Genomic DNA, 23,407 nt, shown 5'->3' on the forward strand with positions numbered 1-23,407 from the left:
TTAAGCTTGTCTCTCTGCCAGATGTCTGATGGGCTTCTGTGGAAACTTAAGGGAATATTGAGGATGGTTATTTCCAGTTGCATATATCAGTTCTGGTGCTTTGGCTTCCTTGAAACTGCATCAGCAATGTTTTATTAATCGAGCAAAACTGTTTTCCTTTCAGGACTTTCTCTAAATTGTTTTTTCTGAGTTGTCCATGTTTTTGAATATTCCTATTTCTCCTTGTATGCTTTATTTTTACCATAAAGAATCATCTAGATATTTTCTCCATAAATTTTTGCTCTTATAGCAACAGCATGTAAAGTGCAATTGTAGCACCTAAACCTTGTTCTGGGCATCCCAAGGGTGTAGGAGGGAAAAGGATTTCACTCCTGAATAAGCAAGGTGTCAGTAATAACAACACACATGGGACAAGGGAGGCTTCCTGTGTTCACTTGGTTTGTTGGTGGGTGCTTTCCCCCCATCCTTCCTGTGTGCAGCAAACCTGAAAGCCTGGCTTTGCTGGAGGACCCCTGGCTGTGACAGCCAGCAGGAGGAGGTGTTTGTGTCACCTGTCAGGAGAGCAGGGCTCAGCTCCCTTCCCAAAGCTGAGCAAGCCGTGCCCACACTGCTGCCCTGGGCATGGCTGGTGCCAGCCCTGGTCAGCTGATGGGGCAGCAAGGCACAGACCCCTTCCCCCGGGGAGGGCAACTGCAGGGGCCCTGCAGGGTGCCCCGTGTCCCCCCCCGGCCCTGCAGGGTGCCCCCCATAGCCCTGCAGGGTGCCCCGTGTCCCCCCATGGCCCTGCAGGGTGCCCCGTGTCCCCCCATGGCCCTGCAGGGTGCCCCGTGTCCCCCCCCGGCCCTGCAGGGTGCCCAGTGTGTCCCCCCATGGCCCTGCAGGGTGCCCCGTGTCCCCCCATGGCCCTGCAGGGTGCCCAGAGTGTTTTTTTCCAGCCTCCACAGAGCTCAGCCCAATGGAAGAGCTGTTTGGGTGTCTGGCCTTGGGTTCCTGGCAGCTGTGAGTCAGGGTGCCACTGCTCCCCTGTGCACGTTCCTGGACCATGCAGATTTAAAGAACAGTTGTAGATATCACCCGTTCAACCTGGGGAGTTCTAAAGGTTTCACTTAAAACAAATACAGAAAGGAACCCTACCAATACACAGGACAGACCATGGTGGTGGTTGTGAGTGTGAATTTTACCAGAGATCTATTTTATCTATTCACATCAAAAGCAGATTAATTTGATTTAAACTCTTTCAGTTCTCCCGCTGTCACTCAAAAATTAGGACACAAATCAATGGGAAACCTGAGCATATTAATGGGGTTAATCTTGCTATTTGCAAACAATTAGAGTTTGTGTGGTGTTGGATTAACTCTCGTTAATGCTCTTAACATGTTGGTTATTCAAATATCCAGGAGCTTTTAAGCTTTCAGTGAGATGTCAGTAATAGAAGTTAAATTTGAAGAACATGGGCAGGTCCCTGGGGTTAGCAGGTTGTGTCATGGCAGTGTGGTTCAGCCCTGTGCCAGGGCCAGCCCAGGCTGAGCAGAGTCTGTGCTGTGCACCTGCAGCAGCCCTGCTGCAACACAGCCCAGCTTCCTGCCCTAGGGCTGTGCCCCTTTGCCATCACATCTGCTGCATCATTTTCTACACCAGCACTTCTGAAAAGCTGCAGCTTTTGCTGCTCCATCTCAGTGTAATCGAATGTAATGCTTAAGAAAATTACCTGTTATGTAAATTCTACTAAAAATGTGTATCTTCAATTAACTGTTCTGTGGGAATGTTATAATGGAAAGCTGAGCTCCATTAGTGCTGAGAGAAGTATTTTTCTTTTGTTCTGTGATACTGGATTAGCCAAGAAAGGAATAGACTTGGGACAGACATGAATACTTTGTTTGGAATATTGTAGAATCACAGATGGATTGGGTTGGAAGGGACCTTTAAAGATAATTTCATTCAGTCTGGGACACCTTCAGCAGAGCAGGGTGCTCCAAGCCCCGTCCAGCCTGGACTTGGGCTCCTGGTGCTGACTCTAAAGCTCCACAGCCTCAAGGTACTGGGAGTGCAGTTTTCATCTTTCTGCTTGGGAGTTAAAATCTTGTGTTACGACCTTGGGTATTGTATGTGACTGAACCTTCTGAGATTTAGTTGTTCTTATGAATGGCAGATTGCTTTTATTCACTGCCCTGAATAATCATGTATTAGATGCAAACATTGTTTATGCTGAATTAGGTGACAGTTTCAAGTTTGTCATGTAAACTTCACTTTTTTTCCATTGGTAATGAGTAGTTTTCTGGTTTTATTTTTTTCCTTTCCTATTGTCTTTGAGGGATATTTTTGAGTTGGCCTTGTTCCTTTGTCTCTAGAGTTTAGTTGGGGCTCCCAAATATCCACATTGGGAATCTGAGGCAGAGCTGCTCAGATCTTGTTGAACAAGCAGCGTGTTTGTGGTGTTCCCTCCTCACTGCCCTGCCCTGTCCTGCCTGCAGGGAGCTGCTGGTCACCCCCTCCTGTCACCCCCTCCTGTCACCCCCTCCTGTCACCCCCTCCTGTCACCCCCTCCTGTCACCCCCTCCTGTCACCCCCTCCTGGCACTTGTCCCCACTGGGCTCAAGGTTGCAGGGCACTCTACATCCCAGCCTCCAAATTAAACTAAACTGGTGACACTTTTACAGACCCAGATGTTCTTTATCAAAAAGCATTTGTTGTTCTGACCCATTTTTTCACTCCCATGCCCACAGGAGGATGTTTCAGGTGGGCTCAGAGCGTGTCCTGTCCACCTCAGCTCTTGGCAGGGGTTTGTGGGTGCCCCCAGAGTTGTGGGTGCTTTAAGGGCAGCTGTGGCATTGCCGGAGCTGCTGTGAGCTCTGTCCAGCCTTGCTTTCGGGGCCATCTCGGTGGCTCTGTGGGTGTTTTAGGGTCTTAAAACATGCAGGGGTGGTCAGCGAGGCTCTCAGGGTTAGAAAGGTCCTGTCCAGGGGGGAGTGCTGCCAGCACGTGCTGCCTTATTCTATAGACACTGAAGACACTGAAGACAGGCAGCTCTGTCCCTGCCCTGTCCTGGGCTGTTTGAGGAGTCACTGACTGTGCTTGTGGTATGAATGTATGATATAAATATATTATACACAGTGTGTGTAACATATATAAAATATATATATGTGTTACCCACACGCTCTCTATATAATATATACGTGTGTTACCCACACACTCTCTATATATTCCATATATATGTTACACTCTAATATATATAATGCATGGTGTGAGTGTGTAGCATATATATAATATGTTACACACTCTATATAATATATATGTTACACATGCTCTCTCTATATAATATATATATGTTACTCACTCTCTACATAATATATGTTACACACTCGCTCTATATAGTATATATTGCACACTCGCTCTATATATTAAGTATATATATTACACACTCCATATATTATATACATATTGCACACTTGATCTATGTATTACAGAGCGAGTGTGCAACATATATATATACACTATATGTTATATATATGTTGCACACATGCTCTGTATATTATATATATGTTACACACTTGCTCTCTCTATATTATATATATATATATATATGTATATAATGTTGCACACACTCTTGCACCTGTGTGTGTCTGGGCACTCAGCTCTTTGGGAGGGTTCAGCACTGCCTGCTCCCCTTGGCTGCTGTTCCATTGTTCCCGCAGCTCTTTGGGAGGGTTCAGCACTGCCTGCTCCCCTTGGCTGCTGTTCCATTGTTCCCGCAGCTCTTTGGGAGGGTTCAGCACTGCCTGCTCCCCTTGGCTGCTGTTCCATTGTTCCCCCAGCTCTTTGGGAGGGTTCAGCACTGCCTGCTCCCCTTGGCTGCTGTTCCATTGTTCCCGCAGCTCTTTGGGAGGGTTCAGCGCTGTCTCTCCCCTGGCTCCCTCCAGCCCAGTGTGTGTGTGCTCTGTGTGCAGGTGCAGCTCCCGGCTGTCTCTCACAGCCTTGGCTGTTGCAGGAGCTGCTGCTCTGTCCTGTGTGCCCGGGCTCAGCTCACACACCCCCCTGGCTGTGCAGAGGCACGGAGCCTTCGGGTCTCTCAGTGTTTAATAAAAATTTGGGTTTTGAACAATCTGCACTTCTCCTTCGATGTTTTTTCTTGAACTCAGAATTCTAGTTTTCCTGGTTGGTTTGTCTCCATGGGCTTTGAAATGTTGTGAACTGGTCATGTGAACGGAACATGCAGATTATCATCTTTTTGTTTGTCATTTAAGAGTGTGAAGTTGGTACAAAACTCACATTAATGGTACCCAGCTATGGGAGGGTTTTCCAGTGTCATCTGTGTAGCTCAATAAAGCATAGCAACAGCCATGCTTACAAGCCTATCTGAAAATAAAAATAGATTAAAATCCCGTGGATCTTTGAATATAAATGTCTAAAGGATGCCAGTAAATTTACAAAAACAATATAAGAGATCAAAAAATCATGGTATAAATAATTCTGCTGAAACAATTGTGATGGTCACTCAAATTGACAGACTCGACCGAAGTTTTTAGGAAGCCTGCTGCTGCTCAAACAGAACTTGATCAAACGTTTTGCTTTTCATTAAATAAGCAGAAAATCAAGTATAGTAAAAGCAGGGGGAAATAGCCTGTATTTGCTATTTTTCGTGAAGGTTAGGATGAAAAGGCTCGGGGTCCTGCCTGGGACTGCACCCTGGCACTCTGTGACTGCTGAGGGATGCCAGGAGATTTCTGGAGCTCAGCTTCCAGGGATCCCTCAGCCCATGGGGGATGTTGGGGCTCTTTCAGTCAGGCTAGGGTTAGGGTTAGGTTAGTATTTGTATATTTTTTTTTTTTAGTAAAAATTGGGGTTGGTTGTGCCTTGTGAGTTCAGGCAGTGTGCAGAGTCCAAGTGGCCACTTGTCCTCTGATTCATTTTGGAGCCCAGTTTTTACAAAGTGAGTCAAGATTTTTTTTTTCCTTTTAGCTTAAAAAATGAGCCTATTCTTTGCTAAAAATAAACTTCACAAAATAGAACCTGCTTTCTATAATTCATGGGCTTTCTTCCATTTCCCTCTGAGCAAAGCTGAAAAGAAATTTTCCAGGCTGTTAATTTAGCTTCATTTAGTTCTCTTCCCTTTTTCCTTTTGAAGGAAAGGCTCCTTACCCTGTCTAAATATATATTCTTTCTCGTTTTTTTGAAAAGACTCCTTCCCCATCTGAGTATATTTTTGCAGCAGGGTTAAAGCTTTCCTGTTGGCTGTGGAGTATAATTTTGTAGGAAATAGAAATAGTGGGGAGAAGAGGGACTGCTTGTGTGCTGGATTTGAAAAGCCGTTTGTTTTCAGGCTGTTCCCAGCTCGTGTGGTGTTCATGTGTCCACAAGCTGACTGGCTTTCCTTAGAAAGCTGACCATTACAGTGACCAGTGTGACATAAATAGGCTTCAAGTGGAGACTCCGCATGAAAAGAGAGAGTTTGAGTGGGATTTGGAATTCCAGGAAAAGGTCAAAACTGTTTTTAATTGCAGGGAGCAGTGCAGGCAGGACGCCTGTGCTGGTTTTCCATATGGATCCCATGTGGAGCTGCCTGGGTGCTGTGCCTGTTTGAGGGGACAGTTTCTATTTGTGGCTCGGTGGAGTCAAGTGTGAGCCTGAAGGCTGGGATGGAAGCAGAGCTCCCGCAGGCTCAGGGAATGGCAGAGTTTGAGGAGGAATTACCCTGAGGAATCCCTGCTGACCACACCTGGTGTTGCCAGGGGAACACCTGGGGACACACCTGGAGCAGAGACTGCGGCTCCTTGAGTGGCAGGAGAGCTGGAGAGGGGCTGGGGACAGGGATGGAGGGACAGGACACAGGGAATGGCTCCCACTGCCAGGGGGCAGGGCTGGATGGGATTTGGGGCAGGAATTGTTCCCTGGCAGGGTGGGGATGGAATTCCCAGATTTGCTGTGGCTGCCCCTGGATCCCTGGCAGTGCCCAAGGCCAGGTTGGACATTGGGACAGTGGGAGGTGTCCCTGCCATGGCAGGGGTGGCACTGGGTAGGATTTGGGGTCCCTCCCAACCCAACCCATTCTATAGCTCTACACATTCCTACCAAAATGTTCATGTCTGTGGGTATTTTGCTGGGGAGAAGGACTGGATTCAGCCAGCAGGAGCAGAGCTGGAGGTGGGGATAGCCAGAAAGAAAGAGATTGAAAAAGTGGGGCTTGGATTAGTGACCCAGCAGAAATTGGTTCATTGGTGAATGGGTATGAAAGGATTTAGCATCAAAGAGGACAGAGAAAAGATTAATTTTCATTATGTTACAAAAAGAATGAGATAATTTAATGAAGGACAGAGTGTGGAGGGAAAGGATAGGAAGAAGTCTAAAGCCTGTGGAAGACATGAAATATAATGTGCCTATTTTTAGACAGAAAAATAAGAGGAAGATAAATTATCTTTCTACTTGATTGTTATCTCCAGTCCTTCAAAACTTCATGTTGTTTCATTTATGTGAGGTGGCTGGAGAGGAGGCCGAGGGCTGGGTTACAGAATTGTACCACGGAGTGGGGGCAGTGGAAAGGAAGGATGTGGTGGTGCCAGAGGAGCCCTGCTGGGCTGTGGGCACGGGGCCAGGGGCTGTGCCAGGGCACAGGGGTCGTGCTGGCAGCCCCAGAGATCTCCTTTGCTCCCTCTCTCTTGGAACTGGTTACTGAGCAGCTGAGATGGGCACCTTCCAGGGCTGCTCCAGCTGCTCCAGGTTTGGTTTGGAAGTTGGATCCAGCAGTGAAAACAGCACACGTGATGGGGGAGAGAAGTTTGGTGCCTCTGGGCACTTGGTGTCACAGGCTCAGGGCTGAGGTTCTGGTTTTCAGTGAGAGCTTCTGCTGCCTCCCTCTGATGGCTGCCACTGCTGTGACAAGGAAGTCTGGATTGTTATTCCCCCTTGGATGAGAAATTATCAGAAGTCTTGCTGAAGATAAAGCTCAACAGATGAATTCTCTCCCTCTGTGATCACATCTAGGCTGGGATCTGTTGCAGTTTTGCTGCTTCAGTTTTCATAACTTCTGCAGCAATCTGGAAATGCTTCTCCCAGTTTGTCCTTGGCAGGTGTGGTGGGATGAGCATCCCCAAAATCACTGTCATCCCTCTGGCCCGTGCTGTGAGGAAAGGGGGGTCAGGAGCCCAGGGGCTGGCACCTGGGCAGGTTCCTGATGCCCAGGTGGGGAATGTGCCCTTCCCACAGGCACAGTTCAGCTGTGCCATTGCCTGAGACGCCTGTGGGCACAAATGCTGAGCAGTCCTGGACAAAATGCACTTTTGGTGGCAATCAGGGGGGAGCTGGGAATGAAAGGTGAGGTCTGGCCAGTGGCATCATGGAGGAACATCCTCCTGTTTGTACTTTGTGCTTTAATTGGGAAAAAAGCTCCCTCCTTGAGTACACCGAGGAAAGCAATGAGATCACAATACTGATGTAAAAATAGATTTCTCTTGTTCTTAATTAATTTTTTTGCCTTTTGTTTTTCAGCCAGAAAATTTACAGAAGAATTGGCTTCGGGAGTTTTATCAGGTAAGGTAAAGTTTATTTTCTCATGGAGTTCTGTGCATCTTTGTTTATTGACCTAATTAATAATGTCAGCATCTTTTGCTTTGTGAAGTGAAATTACAAATTATTTTGTAGTGATTTTATTTTGTAGTAAAAGACAGCCCTGAAAAATATGTCTCTTTGTAGATTTTTAAGTAGTCATTATAAAAATCCAACATATATAAGCACAGTTTGTTGTCATCAGCAATTATCTGCCTAAAGAAATATATTCAGGTTTTATAAAATTGGCTTCAGTTTGGCATGAAATGGTCTTTCAAGTCTGCTGAGTAAGATACATATTTGAGTACTTCTTTAAAAAAAAAACAAACCTGTTTGGAAGTCTAATTTACCTTAAAATTGAAATATGACAATTTTGGGCATTGGTTTGCAATAAATCAATCCTGTGTCTGCTCTTTCTCAACAATTTTCTTGTTTGGTAATGTGAAAATATTGGCGTTGAGCCCACGTTATAAAATGTGCTGTAACCTTCTGGTGTGAGGGGTTTTTGAAAGTGTAGAAGCCCCTGTCCCCCCCGTGTCACAGCAGTAGGGATGGGCAGGGAGATGCCATCCCCGGGAAGCAGTGGGAGCTGCTGGCAGAGCTCAGGGACTGCCCGGTCCCACCCCGTGTGCCCTGGAGGGACCTGGAGGGACCCTGAGGTCCCTGGGGAGCCGCCCCGTGCCAGGGGCAGGGACTTTGTGCCACAGCAGCTTTGAGTGCCACGGCATTGCTGTACCCAGTCCTGCAGCTCTTACACAAAAACAGCTCCACAACAAAGTTGTGCTCTTCGAATTTTAAAGTGAAACTGTGTGCAGAAAATATGATCAGCAGTATTTCATCGTTTGCTTCTGTAAGTGAAAGCATCCCACGAGTGTTTTACATGAGCCTGTGACCTTTATTACACTGATGTAAAATACCATTCACTTTTACTGGCAAATGTAAGAGATCTGCAGAAATCCAAGGTGCAGTAACCACTCTTAGATTCTTTATTATCTGCCAACTTCACGTTCATCTCTGTCGTTTTCTCCCATGCTGGGTGGTCACTGCTGTGTGTACATGCAGTGTGTACACGGTGCCTGCACTGATCACAGCTCGCTGTGATTCCAGCCCTCCACAGCTTCAGGAAAAACTCTTCCTATGCTGGAAATACAAATAAACAGAGAGAACTCTCTTCTTTTTGGTTGGTTTTTTTTTAGATGGCTGCATGTTTTTCGTCATCACATTACTTACATATCTTTATCAAGGAGACTCCTTCTGTGTTCATTGTTTACTGAAGTGGGATGAGCACTGCAGAAACACTTCAGAATAGTTTGTGGAAAACAGGAAGAGGAGGGGAAGAACGAGCTGCTGCTATCTTAGGGCAGGGAGCACTGACACGTGGCTGAACGTGGTCTGTCTTGGGCCCAGTAAATATTATTGTGTGTGCACAATTCCAAAGAGGAATAAAATTATCCAGGAATTGCAGGCTCCAGCCCAGGTGTTGCTGAGGCAGAGCAGACCCCAGCCCATCCATCAGCTCGGGGCGTTCTGCTCTGCTCCCTCTCCATACCTCTGTCCCTGCATATGAGAATTGTATCTTTAAAAAGAGAAAGAAAGGAAAAAGAGGCAGAGGCCAAAGCTGGCAGTGCCCATGGCTGCTGCTGGCCTGGTCCTGTTTCCCCTCTGGGCTGGCTGCTCAAGCTCTCCGAGGCAGGGGGTCGTGGGGCAAAGCTTGGCACAGAGCTCCTTGGGGAAAAGGCAAACCCTGTCCCCAAAGCCCCTGAGCGCGGCTCAGCAAGCGCCCAGCCCAGGGGATTATTGTGTGCAGCCCTGGGGGAAAGCTCTGCCAGCTGCAGCCTGGAAAACGCCTCTGTGTGCTCCTGGCAGCTCCAAACCAGAGAAACCACAGGCGGCAGTTTTTCCATTCTTCTGAGGAATTCAATTTGCATATGCAGTTGTGTCAGGGCAGTTTGCATAACTTCTGAGGATGAGGTGCTTGTGTAAGCAGGCAAAACGCTCTCCACAGAAAAGGAAGCACCATTACCTCTCTAAGTTTAAAATGTTTCTAGAAATAAACCCCGTCATGAACGGATGTCGAAGAGCATTGTGTGGACTTGTTTCTAAGTTGCACTAAGTTACAATAAGGGGTTTTATTTGCTGCCATGGGAGAATACCAGTCACTGATGTGTTCCCGTGGACTGACGTGCTGCATGCATTTCCAAGGACAGCACAGCATCCTGCCCTTGGCCTGGTGCTGCTCAGGCTGTGCCATCCACCCTGTGCTCTGTGCCACCCTGTGTGCCACAGGTGACACTTCAGCACCTGAACCTGTGTCCCATCAGGGATAGAAGCAAGCACTGTGGGGGGAAGGTGCTGCAAATCCCAGAGCTTTCAGAGGTGGCTCTGGTTTCTAATGTTCAAAGCAGAAAGTTGTATTTGCAATTGAAGACAATCTGCTGGAATCAAAACCACAGGAAAAAGGCTTTGTGAGCAAGTGTGTCACAGTGTGGCCCTGAGAATTGGGAATTGCACTGGATGGTGGAAAAGCTGCTTTACAGGGAGGCAGGATGGAGTCCTGGTGCATCTCCTAACTGCAGACAGGTGCTGGTGCCTTGGGTCTGAGAGAGCTGAATTTGGACTCTAGTTCTCTTTCCAGGAAAAATTCTCTTACCCCAGAAACCTACACTGGAAACAAGGAGGGAGAGGGATTGTTGGGACAGAGTGGAAGCAGCCTGAGGACAATGTTTTGGAGTGTTTAATGTGTGACAGGGAAGAGTTCAGTTCTTACCCAGAAATGGGATGATGGATGATCTGGATGTTAGTGCTTAACAAGCAGTGGGGTGATTTGGGGAACTGGCTGCCATGCAAATGAGAATATTCACAGAATGTGCACATGGGAGTTTTGTCCCACTCGTGCCAAGTGCCCATGCCCTGGTTTGCAGCCTCTGGGTCAGTGCACAGGAAGAAATCCGGGGGAACGAGCTCCAGGAACGTGAGGGAAGCTGTTGGCAAGCAAAGGCTGTAGGAGCACAGAGAGAGGACTTTGGCTTATTTCTTTTCTTATGACCCCTTTCCCTTCTCACTCCCTCTTTCCCCATCCCTTGCCCTTTCTCCATCTGCCCTGGGTCTCATGTTTGGGGCAGCAGGAATTCAGGAGCTGGAGCTGCTGGAAATCTGCACTGATTTCAGTAACAATCTTCTTGTGTCACATTTGTGGCACATGGTCATTTTAGATGCAAACTTGGAGCCAGAGGGTTTTTTCCCCTAATGCAATTTTCCATGTTGCCTGATGTGTTTGAGAGTATTTTGAGCCTTTATTTGTAGTAATACAGAAGTTAAAAGTTTACCTAATAGCTAAAGGTCATCTTGGTATAGCTGCGTGGGAACTTCGTGTGTTACCCTTTGCAGAGAAGGAAGGAAAACAAACAAAAAAAGGCCAAAACCAACCAAACAAAAAAATCCCAAAACACAAAAAAACCCCACCCAGCCACTCAAAGCTTGTTTAATTATTTTAGTCGACTTAATTTTTTAATTAGAGGGGGTGATTAAGTTTTTTTTTTAACTAGAGGGGGTGGAAAAACTCTGCAGCCCTTCCAGGCTGAAGTCTCAGCCCTTTTCCAGATGATGTTCTCCTCAGGTGGGGCTGTTTGGGCTGCTGGTTGTTGGTTTGTGTCCATGGGCTGTGTCCAGGGTAGGGGATGCTGGTTCTGGGTGCCTGCTCCCCAGGAGGAGCCTCCTCCTGGAAACTGGAAGTACTTGAAGTGCTTTAGGACCACATTAAATTGTGCTAAATTGTATTTCATAGCCCAGAAGGAAGCTGCAGCTCGTATTTTGCTATTTTTTAAGCAATCCTATTTACACAACATCAAGGCTCAAGCTGCTCTTCTCCACTCCTTGCTTGGGTTGAGGTCCAGCTCTGGTGCCCCTGTGTCCTCGGAGGGAGGCCTGGCCAGCAGAGTGGGCTGTGTCCTCTTGTGGCTGCTGGCCCAGTTCCAGCCCAGCCTGGCCCACCCTGCCATCCTTGGGGCCCCATCCCCATTCCCCAAACAGGCAAACACCTGCAGAATGAGATGTCAGCCTTGTCCTCTTCACCAGTTCTGTGCTGGAGCATCTTGCTTAGTTACCACATCCCCCAAAATAACCTCCTGATTGTGGCTTCCTTTACACTGTTTTTGCATATCCAGAATTGAAAATAATGCCCAACTTTGTAAATACATTGTGCTGCTGTGGATGCAAATTCATTATTTATGTGGTCTCATATATGATCTTTAACCTCTGGCAACTGGGAGTTTTCAGCTCTGAAGCATTCATTACTCATTATTATGTACTGTTTGTTCTCCCATAAGAGTAGAAAACTAGTAAAAGGTAATGAAGCAGAGCCAATTTGCTTTTAGTTGGAGGGTACTTACTATATGAGAGGACATAACCAATATTCAGGTATGTTCTAGTGGTTTAACCTGCAAGGAATGCCACAAGGACCTCACTGCTATTAAGCCAATGCTGTTTCCCCATTAAAAATGACATCATTTTTTTCCCTTTTTTTTAATACCAACTATGATTTCAAGTTCTCAAGGATTTGTATGCAAACAAAAAAACCTGTGTCCTGCATCTCCAGAGGCTGGAAGTGTTTTCTGGTGCTGCTTCAGCACAGTAGAGTTGTTCTCCAGTGTTGTCTCCCTGCTGGACTCCCCATTCAGGGCTCCCCGTGGTTCATGACTGTGGGATAGTTTGTGCCTAAATCTTACTTGAAATAGTTCATTATGTTTCTGTCTTATCAGTTTATATTTTCATGAGCTGTGTGAGAAGAGCTGTTACTGCAGCAGTTATTTAATGAGTGACAGATTTAATGAGTGACAGATTTAATGAGTGATGGATGCTCAGGGTGCTGCTGCCTGTGCTGCCCTGGCACAGTGACAGTGGCAGTGGCTGTGTTGGCTTAAAGGGTTAAACACTTCGAGCTGCTTTCTGGTGATGCTGACTTCAGAGAGCTCTCCAGGTAGACAAGATCAGGACCTGGAATCTAGAGCTGATTTGACCAATGAAGCACAATGGAGAATTGGGCTGGCCTGGGGTTAGGCTTTGCAAACAGAATGGCCCAGGCAGGTAAATCAGTGCTGCCATTCCCTGCTGCTGGCTCTGATAGCCAGGGCTCCCGTGGGCAGAAAGGAGCACCTGGGCAGGGACACCTTCTCAGCAACTGTGCCTCAGTTGTTTGTAAATCTGTGGTAGGAAATATATATATATCAGAGGAAAAGCATGTCCCAGTTAGTTGGGTATCATTTCTTGCATTTCAGGTATGTTTTTAGACATCTAGTCTGGCACCTGATTTTTTAATTACTGTTTTTATTTTTTGTTCTTTAATTTTTCTCCCCCTCCTTCCCCCCAGTTAAACTTACTGTTGGGTCCTGCTCTGGTTCATTCTCCATCCCTACCGATGATGGCATGCTTTAAAGCAAATTGCTAATAGCTCTGTTGGCAGAAACCCGCATTAATAATCTAATGGAATCTAATCAAAATTTGCATTTTCCCTTTACCCAGTAACACTGCCAGCAGCTCACCTCAGACTGTTCCCCCAGGCAGGTCAGTGCCAAGATGTTCCAGTGACCGGGAATCTGAGGTGCAGGGGAAGTGACTGCTGGAAATGACTCAGGAGCCCACGGCAGGACATTCCCTTCTTTCTGCAGGGCTGGCTGCCGTGGGCTGGCCCTGCTGCAGTTCCCTGTGTGCCCTGGGCACAGCAGGACACCGAGTTCTCCTTGCCTTTGGTGTGCATGAACCTCTGCCAGGCTTCCCCTGGCCGGGCTCCACAGCTGCAGTCCTGAGCTGGTCCTGAGCCCCCTGGCCACTGCAGGAGCTGTGCTGGGCACTGATGGAGAGCAGAGTCCAGAAATGTCCCTGGGGAGGCAGGGACACAGGCACTGATGGAGAGCAAAGTCCCAGGAACTAAGTCATAGCTTAGAAAAGGAAATATTAGTTAAGAATATTTAAGATGATAATTGGGTATTATGATCCTTTCTGTGGATAGCAAATGATGCAGTCACCTCTCAGGTGGAGCTGCCTGTCCTGATCACCTGGATCTGCCGTTCATGCTGTGTGCTGAGCCCTAAAAGTCGCTTTTCTCTCTGTTCCAGGTTGTCCATGCACACAAGCCCCATTTCATGGCTCTGCACTGTCAAGAATTCGGAGGGAAGAACTATGAAGCTTCGATGTCTCATGTGGACAAGTTCGTGAAGTAAGTGGCATAGCCTGGCCCCCGAGCCGGGGACAAGGGCGATCAGTCAGCGGAGAGCCATGCCGCGATTATTTATTCCCATGTAATTAATTTGTAATTAATTTATAATTAATTGATCGCGCCGAGGTTGGCGGGGTCGGAGCGAGCCCGGGGCAGCGCCCGCGAGCCGCGCGCGCCCTCTGCTGGCGGCGGCGGGAACGGCGCGAATCCCAAATTCCCAAAATCCCAAAATCCCAAATCCCGGGAAACAAAACCCTGTTCCCTTCCTTTCCCAGTCCTGTCCGAATGGCACCGGAGCGCCAATCCCAAATCCCGGGACACAAACCCTGCGCCCTTCCCAGTCCTGTCCTGTCAGGATGGCGCTGGGCAGCTCTCACCACGCTGAGGATGCTGTGCTGGGGACACTGGGGACACTCTGTCCCCGGGGGGACACTCTGTCCCCGAGTTCCCCCGAGGAAGAGGAAGGTGCTGGGTCCCTCTGGGTGATGTGGGGATGTCACAGCACAGAGCAGTGCTGGGGCAGTGCCGTGCATCCGTGCCTCCCTTTACATGTTCTGTCTTCCCTTTCTCTTTCAGAGAACTGTTATCAAGTGATGCAATGAAAGACTACAACAGAGCTCGAGTTTACCTGGATGAGAACTATAAATCACAGGAACATTTCACGGTAAATTTCTTTATTTCACTGGTGTAGTTTAACCGAAGGTCAGTTTCTTCTGTTTGGGATTTTTGACCCATGTGGGGCTGTGAGCTGTTTCCATCTGATGCTGAGGATGTTTTTACTATGTTGTACTACTAGCAGTGTTTATTCTGTGGCATGTGTGCATGCTGATTTCACAGAGCTGCATCCATGTAAAATGAGCAGAATATCAGTGTGCAGACAGTCTTTTGTTTAAATTTGTTGTCAGAGTTGTTCTTTCCTCCCACAGCCAGCTTTGGTGGCTCAGAGTCACCTCCCATTGCCGAGCCTGGCAGTGTGAGGTGGTGCCAGCACTGGGTGTGATGAGCTGGTGAGGGCTTGGCAGGGGCTCAGGGTTTGTGTAGAGGATCTCCAGAGCTGGCTCCCAGCGTCCCTGGCCTGAGGCATGGTGACAGCAGCCACAGCACAGGTCTGCATGAGCACACCAGTGGTGTCCAGCACATGCAGGGTGATGGTGGGGTTGGGTTCGGGTTTTTCCTGCAGAGCACAAAGGCTGGCGAGGTCGGTGCCAGGGCTGGGCACTGTGCCAGCACCTCTGCTCTTTGTCCCAGTGATCCCTGCTAGGTTGTACAGCAGCAAACAAGCCTTTGGAGGTCAGTCAGTGACATCTCCCAGGGCAGAAGCTTCCTTGTCCCCCAGTGTGCTGCTCAGTGGCAGTGGTGGCTCGGAGGAGCCAAAAGCAGCACCTGGAGCACAGTGCAGACAATAACAAAACCAACTGCCCAGCTTGGAGGCATCTAAGACAGCTAGTACCAATGTTATGGAATTATGGAAATAATGTAACCAAAATAATATGGAAATAATTATGGAAATAATATAACCAAAACCATGTTCTTGTTGTTTGGTTAAATTACCCTCTGTTGAAGTGGTGACTTTAAAGAAACAGAATGGGTTTACAGAAGTGTTTGATGTGTACTCCACATGATAGGCTGTTTGTAACCCTTAAGAACCTTCTAGAGCTGAATCTGCTTAGTGTGGAAAAGGCAGAACCCGAAGGAAGAGCAATTACTCAATGATGTTTTGTGTTCCTATCACTGGGAGGAAATGCTGAGTGCTAGAGGAGTGTTTTATACCTTAGACTGTAGTAGTGGCTTGGAACCAAAGCCCAAAACCCTGGAAAGGAGAGAGGGTGAGCTCCTTAACCCCTGGCTTGTTCGAGTCTGCATTTTGGCACTGAATGCTCTCAGTCCTCACTGACAGATCCTGGCAGGAATCAAAGATTCACAGAGATGGGTTTTCCCACATGTGATTTGACCTGGCACGTGTCCAGCTCCTCTGCTCAGTGTGTGTGACTGTGAGCACAGGTCTCACATGTGCTGTGTCCATTTAGGGTAAAGTTTGGCTCTGATCTCCAGTGTGGTTTGCCTTGTACCATGTCATGTCTCCACGTTTCCTTGTGAGTTCTGTTTGACTGCAGAGTTCTGTAACTTCTGTGGGCTTTTTTCCATCCCTTCTAAGGCACAGACTTGGCAGTAGATGCCAGCTTGGTCGTTATATTATTACTCTGAAATAGAAATGTTTATCATATGTATTGTTGTATAATGCTATTTGCTTTAGAAAGGGAGAAGCCCAGGTAGTTAGAGTTTGGCTAACCCTTATCCCTGCTGCTCTCACGTCCCCTTTTTTACCAGTTTTGGCATCACTTCCTCTGTAAGGCTTTACTTGGCTTGGCTCCTGCAAAACTCAACCAGATTTTGCTGCCCAGTTACTGAGCTTGGCTGCTGGCACTGTCAGCAGCCTCTGAGTCCAGCTCACAGCAGCACAGGTGCAAATTCCACATGAGAAATAAGAAACCAGTGATAATGAGGTGTCTCTGGTGGAGCAACTTGGTTTTAAAAACTAATAATCCACATAGTATTAAGGATCAAAATGGATCATTTTGCATCATCCCAGACATAAAGCTTAGTATCAGGATTTGTCATTTATGGTCACATATACCAAATCTGGTGTAGGAGCAGCTGGTTTAGGTCTGGGATTTGTGGGGAGCAGGGCAGGTGCTGTGATGAGGGAGGGAGCTGTGGTTCAGTGGATTGTGTTTGTTCTGCCAGCAGTGATGGTAGGGTGAGACTGCTGGGATTTCCTGCCACTCAGAACTTATTAAACACATGCACAGAATAAACCCAGAGCAGTGAGAGCAAGGCTGGGGAAGGTGCTGGGACAGCAGGTCCCTGTGCCAGGGAAGGGGTCAGGGTGGCAGTGACAGCTCTGGGCAGGTCCCTGTGCCAGGGAAGGGGTCAGGGTGGCAGTGACAGCTCTGGGCAGTGACTCCTGGCCCAGGGAAGGGGTCACACTGGGATTGGCAGCTCTGGGCAGTGACTCCTGGCCCAAGGCTTTCATGAGGGCCAGGCAGGGGTCACAGGGGGCACAGGGCACACGGGGACACAGCAGATGCTGTCACTCTTGGGAGAGGCACAGCTTTATCCCATTTTCCAGTGACCTGCAGATGAGTCTCTTGGCAGGGAGCTGCTGCCTGTCAGCACTGGGAGGTGGCAGTGCTGGAGCTGCCAGCAGTTATGGATGAGGTGACATGCTCCACTGGGTGACATGCTGGGTGACAGCCTCCTCTGGGCTGACACTGGCTTCCCAGAAATGCCAGATTAACTCAACTGGCAGCTGTGCTGCTGTTCCAGCTCTGACTGGAAATACCCAGAGCAGTGGAGTGTGGATAAACTGGCTCATGTGCTACACTTCAGACACTCAAATCACTTGGCAAAGCTTTGTGAAACACAGCCTCCTGTAGAGCCCTGTTTGAAAGCATGGTACTTTCTTTTGTTGTATGACATGTTATATAGATCTTGATTTCTGTCAGAGAATGTATAATTAATGAAAAGACATATATAAGAAAATATCAGTCAGAAATACATTGATGTTTTCATCAGATCCATAACTATTTTTATATAAAAACATATCAGTATAATCAGTGGCATTTTTATTGTAATTAGATCAAGTCTAGTTTTGCTTTGTGCCTTGTATTTATTGATTTTTGGAGTACTCAATTAAGGTCTTACATTGCTTAGCAAATCCTTGGCTTTTCATTGTTCAGGGAAGGCAGAGGAAACTCCAGTGTAGCTGAGAGCTTTGTGGCTGTGTTGGCCTCGTGGTTTCTGTATAATCTCTGCTGGAGTAAATCAGTGCTGACCTCCAGGGATGAGCTGAGCTGCTGTCCCGAGTGTGCAGGAGCTTTTGGGAGCTCCGGGCTTGGCACAGCCCTGGGCTCATGGCAGAAGCCCCTGCACAGTGGGGTGACTGCTCCAATTCCCAGCATGGGTTTGTTTTTAAAAATAAACAGAGTCCTGCACTGTGTGTGTGCCTGTCAGGCCCACGGGTGACCTTGCAATGAACAGATGGCCCTGGGCTCTACGTGAGATGTGCTGGGGTTCACCCTCCTCCTCCTCCTCCTCCTCCTCCCGATAACGGTGCAGTCAGTTCATTGGGTAGCAGCCTTTCATTCAGATTTTATAAAACCAGAACAAAAGGCATCCTTTCAAAAGCAGCATTTCTGACATTAGAGAGATGTGTTTAAACACCAGCAGAGCCTCAAGCTGCAAGCAGAATTTTATCAATAGCAGTGGATTGAAGGGGAGGGGTTGCTGTGCTCGCCCAGCTCCCCGCGTTGAAAGGGTGAGACAGTGATTGAAATGAAACTTCCCTGCAGTGACCACCTGGGGGGACAGGGGTAAGGTACAGATAAACTAAACTGTACAGTGAGTTACAAATAAACTGTACAGTGAGTTACAAATAAACTATGCAGTGAGTTACAAATAAACTGTACAGTGAGTTACAAATAAATAATACAGTGAGTTACAAATAAACTGTACAGTGAGTTACAAATAAATAATACAGTGAGTTACAAATAAACTGTACAGTGAGTTACAAATAAACTATGCAGTGAGTTACAAATAAACTGTACAGTGAGTTACAAATAAACAATACAGTGGTAACGGGTAAATTACAAATAAACAATACAATGCTAACAGGCATTTTTGTGACGAGCTTTCTTCCCACAGCCCTGCCCATCCTGAGTTTCAGTAGCTGAGGCTGAGGTTTGGGGTGCTGGAGGTGGCAGAGGCCCCGCGGTCACTCGTGCCCCTCACCCCGGTCCATGGCACGGTCCTGGGGGCGTGGGGAGCTCAGTGTCCCTGTGCCCGTGTGCCCAGGCTGTGTGTCCCCAAACCATGTCCCAGCCGTGTCCCCAGCCGTGTCCCCAGCCGTGTCCCCATGCCGTGTGTCCCCAGCCGTGTCCCCATGCCGTGTGTCCCCAGCCGTGTGTCCCCAGCCGTGTGTCCCCATGCCGTGTGTCCCCATGCCGTGTGTCCCCAGCCGTGTCCCCATGCCGTGTGTCCCCATGCCGTGTCCCCAGCCGTGTGTCCCCAGCCGTGTCCCCAGCCGTGTCCCCAGCCGTGTCCCCAGCCGTGTCCCCAGCCGTGTCCCCAGCCGTGTCCCCATGCCGTGTGTCCCCATGCCGTGTCCCCAGCCGTGTCCCCAGCCGTGTCCCCATGCCGTGTGTCCCCATGCCGTGTCCCCAGCCGTGTGTCCCCAGCCGTGTGTCCCCAGCCGTGTCCCCAGCCGTGTCCCCATGCCGTGTCCCCAGCCGTGTGTCCCCAGCCGTGTCCCCAGCCGTGTCCCCAGCCGTGTCCCCAGCTCTGTCCCCATGCCGTGTGTCCCCATGCCGTGTGTCCCCATGCCGTGCAGCCCCCCGTGCTCCCCACTGCGGGTGGGTGGCACCAGGCAGTGGAGCACTGAGGATAAAGCCAGAGCAGGCATTGCCAGGGTGTGCAGGAAAAGGCTGTGCTTTCTCTTTTCCCCCTGGATTGGTTTTATTTCACACACTCTGTGGTATTTTTTCTCTGTAGTATTTTTTCTCTGTAGTATTTTTTTCTCTGTAGTATTTTTTTCTCTGTAATATTTTTTCTCTGTAGTATTTTTTCTCTGTGAAGTGGCTCTTACTCTGGGGTAGATAAATCCCTGGTAGCCTGCAGCAGCATCTAGGGCAGCCCTTTGCTCCAGCCAGTGTCCTCAGGAGCAATAACCTGAGGCAGCAGATGGGGAGAGTGAAGCTGGGAATACAGATGGACAACACGGTATTCGAGTGTGTTATTGTACCTTAAAATTATATCTGCTCGTTACTGAGAGAATAGTAAAGTTAATTTTTGTTAGATTAATGATACTTGAGTAATATTTTTGGTTGAGCTGAGTTCAAATAATCGGCCATTAATTGAAAAAGGAAATTGAAATGAATTTATCTTACACATAAATCCTGTCATAGTTATTAATGCATCTTAGAAAATATCGTCCTGTTCCCAGAAATGGATGGTGTACACTGATTCTCCCGAGCTTATTAGCTCTGTCAATTTAGAGTTTGGTTAAGTAAAAAAGATGATTTAGGAAGAGAGTTGTAATTGAATTGAATATTGAGGGAATTCACATGGTGATGAGTTCTCAGCCCACTTCTTCATTATCAGTTTTACAGAATGCCCAGGCTTGGCAGGAATGCAGGAATGCAGGATTTCCCCAGGAGATGGAGCTGCAGCTCCAGGCTGCAGTGGGGCAGCTCCAGGCTGCATTGGGGCAGCTCCAGGCTGCAGTGGGGCAGCTCCAGGCTGCACTGGGGGAGCTCCAGGCTGCATTGGGGCAGCTCCAGGCTGCACTGGGGCAGCTCCAGGCTGCACTGGGGGCAGCTCCAGGCTGCATTGGGGCAGCTCCAGGCTGCACTGGGGGAGCTCCAGGCTGCAATGGGGCAGCTCCAGGCTGCAATGGGGGCAGCTCCAGGCTGCATTGGGGCAGCTCCAGGCTGCAGTGGGGGAGCTCCAGGCTGCAGTGGGGGCAGGTCCAGGCTGCACTGGGGCAGCTCCAGGCTGCAGTGGGGGCAGCTCCAGGCTGTACTGGGGCAGCTCCAGGCTGCAGTGGGGCAGCCCAGAGAAGGAGGAATTTGTCTGAGTGGTGCAGCAGCTGCATGGCACAGGTGTGATGATCTCTGATCTTCTGTGGCATCAGGTGATGCAGGTGGTGCCACAGAGGAGCCAGGAGTGTCGTTCAGACTCTTCCCAAATTAACTCCTGCGAGGTTCATCCAGGGAACAATTTTCTGGGATGGAGAAAAGCCCAGACTCCTTTCCAAGAGGCACAAATGAGAAAGCTGCAAGTGCTCGGTCATCATCAGTCTCCCACATCACTCCTGTCCCACTGTTGCTTTGTTTTCCCTAAGTGATAAGTCAGTGTTAATATTTTTAACCAAATCTTGCTCTGCCAATCCTTTGGGATGTTTTTGTTGGTGCTCAGGCACATGTGGAAGGCTGGTGGCAGCAGGAGGCTGCCCGGGTGCAGGGCTGTCGTAGCCTTGGGCAGAAGCTGGCAGCACAGCTCTGGTTGTGTGCTCGTGTGATCTTTACACTCTCCTCGCTCCACCATAAAAGGAATAAAACCGTTTTAAAAACATGATGGTATTCCTTCTAAAGGCCCTAAAATGCCCGAAGCAAATCTCCAGCCATGCACAGAAGTGCTTCTAGCGAGGTGTGTGTGGTAGAAAAAGGGAAATGGAAAAAGGAGAATGTTAACCCTGTTTGCAGGGAAAATGCAAAGCGGGATGGAGCCTCGTGGTGGCAGTGCCTGCCCGGGATCAGGCTCTGCACATTTCCCAGCAGCTCTTACCTCACTGTGTCCATCCTCCTCGTGTTCACCATCAGCTCCGAATCCCTTCCCTTTACAGCCTCCTGCTTTTTCAGGAGTTTTGGTGACATACACAGTTGGGAGCATCTTGAAATGTGTGTCACAAAGTCTGACCTCTTCATTGTCTTCTGTCTTCTTTTAATTGAACAGAAGCCAGTCCGTGATGGAAGTTGGTGAATGTCAAAGTTAATCCTACAGCTTCTGGAATATCCAGGAAAAATGCTTGTAGAAGTATTGTCATGCTGTGGACATTTACTTCCATCCCTGAGCAGTCTGTCTCTTCCCCAGCCCATCCCTGAGCTGCTCCTCACTCTGAGTGTTTGGATTGTGCTGAGTTTGGCACACTGGGAGCACGTGTGGGGCACTGCAGTGCTTGGAGTGCATCCCCTGGCACCTGACCCTTCCCTTGTACCCACAGGGATCCTGCAGCCCTGAGCTGGGGCTGTGGGGCAGCGCTCAGCATCCCTGTCCCGTGCCATCCCTGTCCTGAGCCATCCCTGCCCTGAGCCATCCCTGTCCCGTGCCATCCCTGTCCTGTGCCATCCCTGTCCCGTGCCCAGCATCCCTGTCCTGAGCCATCCCTGTCCTGTGCCATCCCTGTCCTGAGCCATCCCTGTCCTGTGCCATCCCTGTCCTGAGCCATCCCTGCCCTGTGCCATCCCTGTCCTGTGCCATCCCTGTCCTGTGCCATCCCTGCCCTGTGCCATCCCTGTCCTGTGCCATCCCTGTCCTGAGCCATCCCTGTCCTGAGCCATCCCTGTCCTGAGCCATCCCTGTCCTGAGCCATCCCTGTCCCGTGCCCAGCATCCCTGTCCTGAGCCATCCCTGCCCTGTGCCATCCCTGTCCTGTGCCATCCCTGTCCTGAGCCATCCCTGTCCCGTGCCAGCCCCGTGGACCAGTCCCCATCCCCATGGGCCAGTCCCCATCCCCATGGGCCAGTCCCCATCCCCATGGACCAGTCCCCATCCCCAGTGGACCAGTCCCCAGCCCCATGGGCCAGTCCCCAGCCCCCGTGGACCAGTCCCCATCCCCCATGGACCAGTCCCCATCCCCACGGGCCAGTCCCCATCCCCACGGGCCAGTCCCCATCCCCACGGGCCAGTCCCCATCCCCATGGGCCAGTCCCCATCCCCGTCGACCAGTCCCCAGCCCCATGGGCCAGTCCCCAGCCCCTCACTGCCCCCCACTGCCCAGGCTCCTCACAGGGGCTGAGGGCTCAGGGAATTTTGAGGAAAGGTTTGCCAAGTGCTCAGGGATGGAGCATTTAATGGAAAACAGTGTTACCTGCTGAAGTAATTGAGGATCTAACACCAATAATACAGGAAATGCTTTAAATTGATGTTTTCAAAGCCCTCCATGGTGGTCCTCTTCAGAAATTTGGGCACCTAGTTCCCAAGTTTTGTCTTTTTACAGAAAAAAAAAAAAAAAAGCCTAATGACTGTATGGAGCAGTCAGAAATGCTGTTTGCATTTGTATGTGGTCGGGTGAGTTACACATTGGTCCAGCAGAGCCTTCATGTTATTAACAGCTGTTTTCAGGTAATGCATGTCTGGAATTTGGTTTGTGTGACAAAATGTTTGATTTGGAATAGCTCTGGCTCTCAAGAAAAGATGTGAGGTTGGAAAATACGAAAATAATTGCTTGAGAAATTATGAAATGCTGCTTAAGGCACTTGCTAATGTGTTTGTCTGAGGCAGTGAATTAATATTAAATAAGATCAGTGTGGCTGTAGAAAAATCAGATGTGTGGTGTTTACTGACAGTAATTAATGGGTTTATTAGTGTTTGAAATAATGTTATAGTGCAGCATTTGTAGCCAAAAAGAAAGCAATCCATGAGACTGCTCAGCCCTGACTGTGAACATCCCATGGCAGTTGGGTTTCACCACTGCTCACCCACCATTCCATGTTATTTCACAGTGAAAAAACAAAAACTAACGGCAGCAAAAGATGGAGTTGTGTTGTCCCCGGCTCACATCTCAGCATGTGGTGCTGCTGTGACAGACACTGAACATCCCAGACTGGCAGGGAAGAGTGCAGAGGGGCTGCTGGGCTGGGGGGGGCTGCTGGCTCTCCTTTCCCTCCTGATTTCTCTCCTGATTTCTCTCCTGATTTCTCTCCTGATTTCTCTCCTTTCTCTGGTTATTCTGATTTCTCTCCTTTCAGCAGTGAGCTGTTCCCAGGGGCAGTGTGTGCTGCCTTCAGGAGTGTTGAAATGCCTCAGACACATTTCCCCACTGCTCCACTGCATTTAGCAACGTTTGCAGCATGCAGACCCAAACTGGAACCCTGTGACACT

General features: G+C 48.9%; 1 protein-coding gene across 2 annotated transcripts in view; it reads left to right on the forward strand.

Annotated features, from left to right (window-relative positions):
• The window catches only part of INPP5A (inositol polyphosphate-5-phosphatase A), a 168,563-nt gene that overhangs the window by 30,980 nt on the left and 114,176 nt on the right, over positions 1-23,407 (forward strand). For both annotated transcript variants that reach the window (XM_014890666.2, XM_088169487.1), the window contains exons 2-4: positions 7,480-7,521; positions 13,647-13,747; positions 14,324-14,411. In XM_014890666.2, coding sequence (XP_014746152.1) covers positions 7,480-7,521; positions 13,647-13,747; positions 14,324-14,411 — 231 coding nt within the window. The remainder of the gene's footprint in view (positions 1-7,479; positions 7,522-13,646; positions 13,748-14,323; positions 14,412-23,407) is intronic.

This window comes from Sturnus vulgaris, chromosome 8, assembly GCF_052056855.1.
Source record: "Sturnus vulgaris isolate bStuVul1 chromosome 8, bStuVul1.hap1, whole genome shotgun sequence".
In the NCBI taxonomy this organism is placed as follows: Eukaryota; Metazoa; Chordata; class Aves; order Passeriformes; family Sturnidae; genus Sturnus; species Sturnus vulgaris.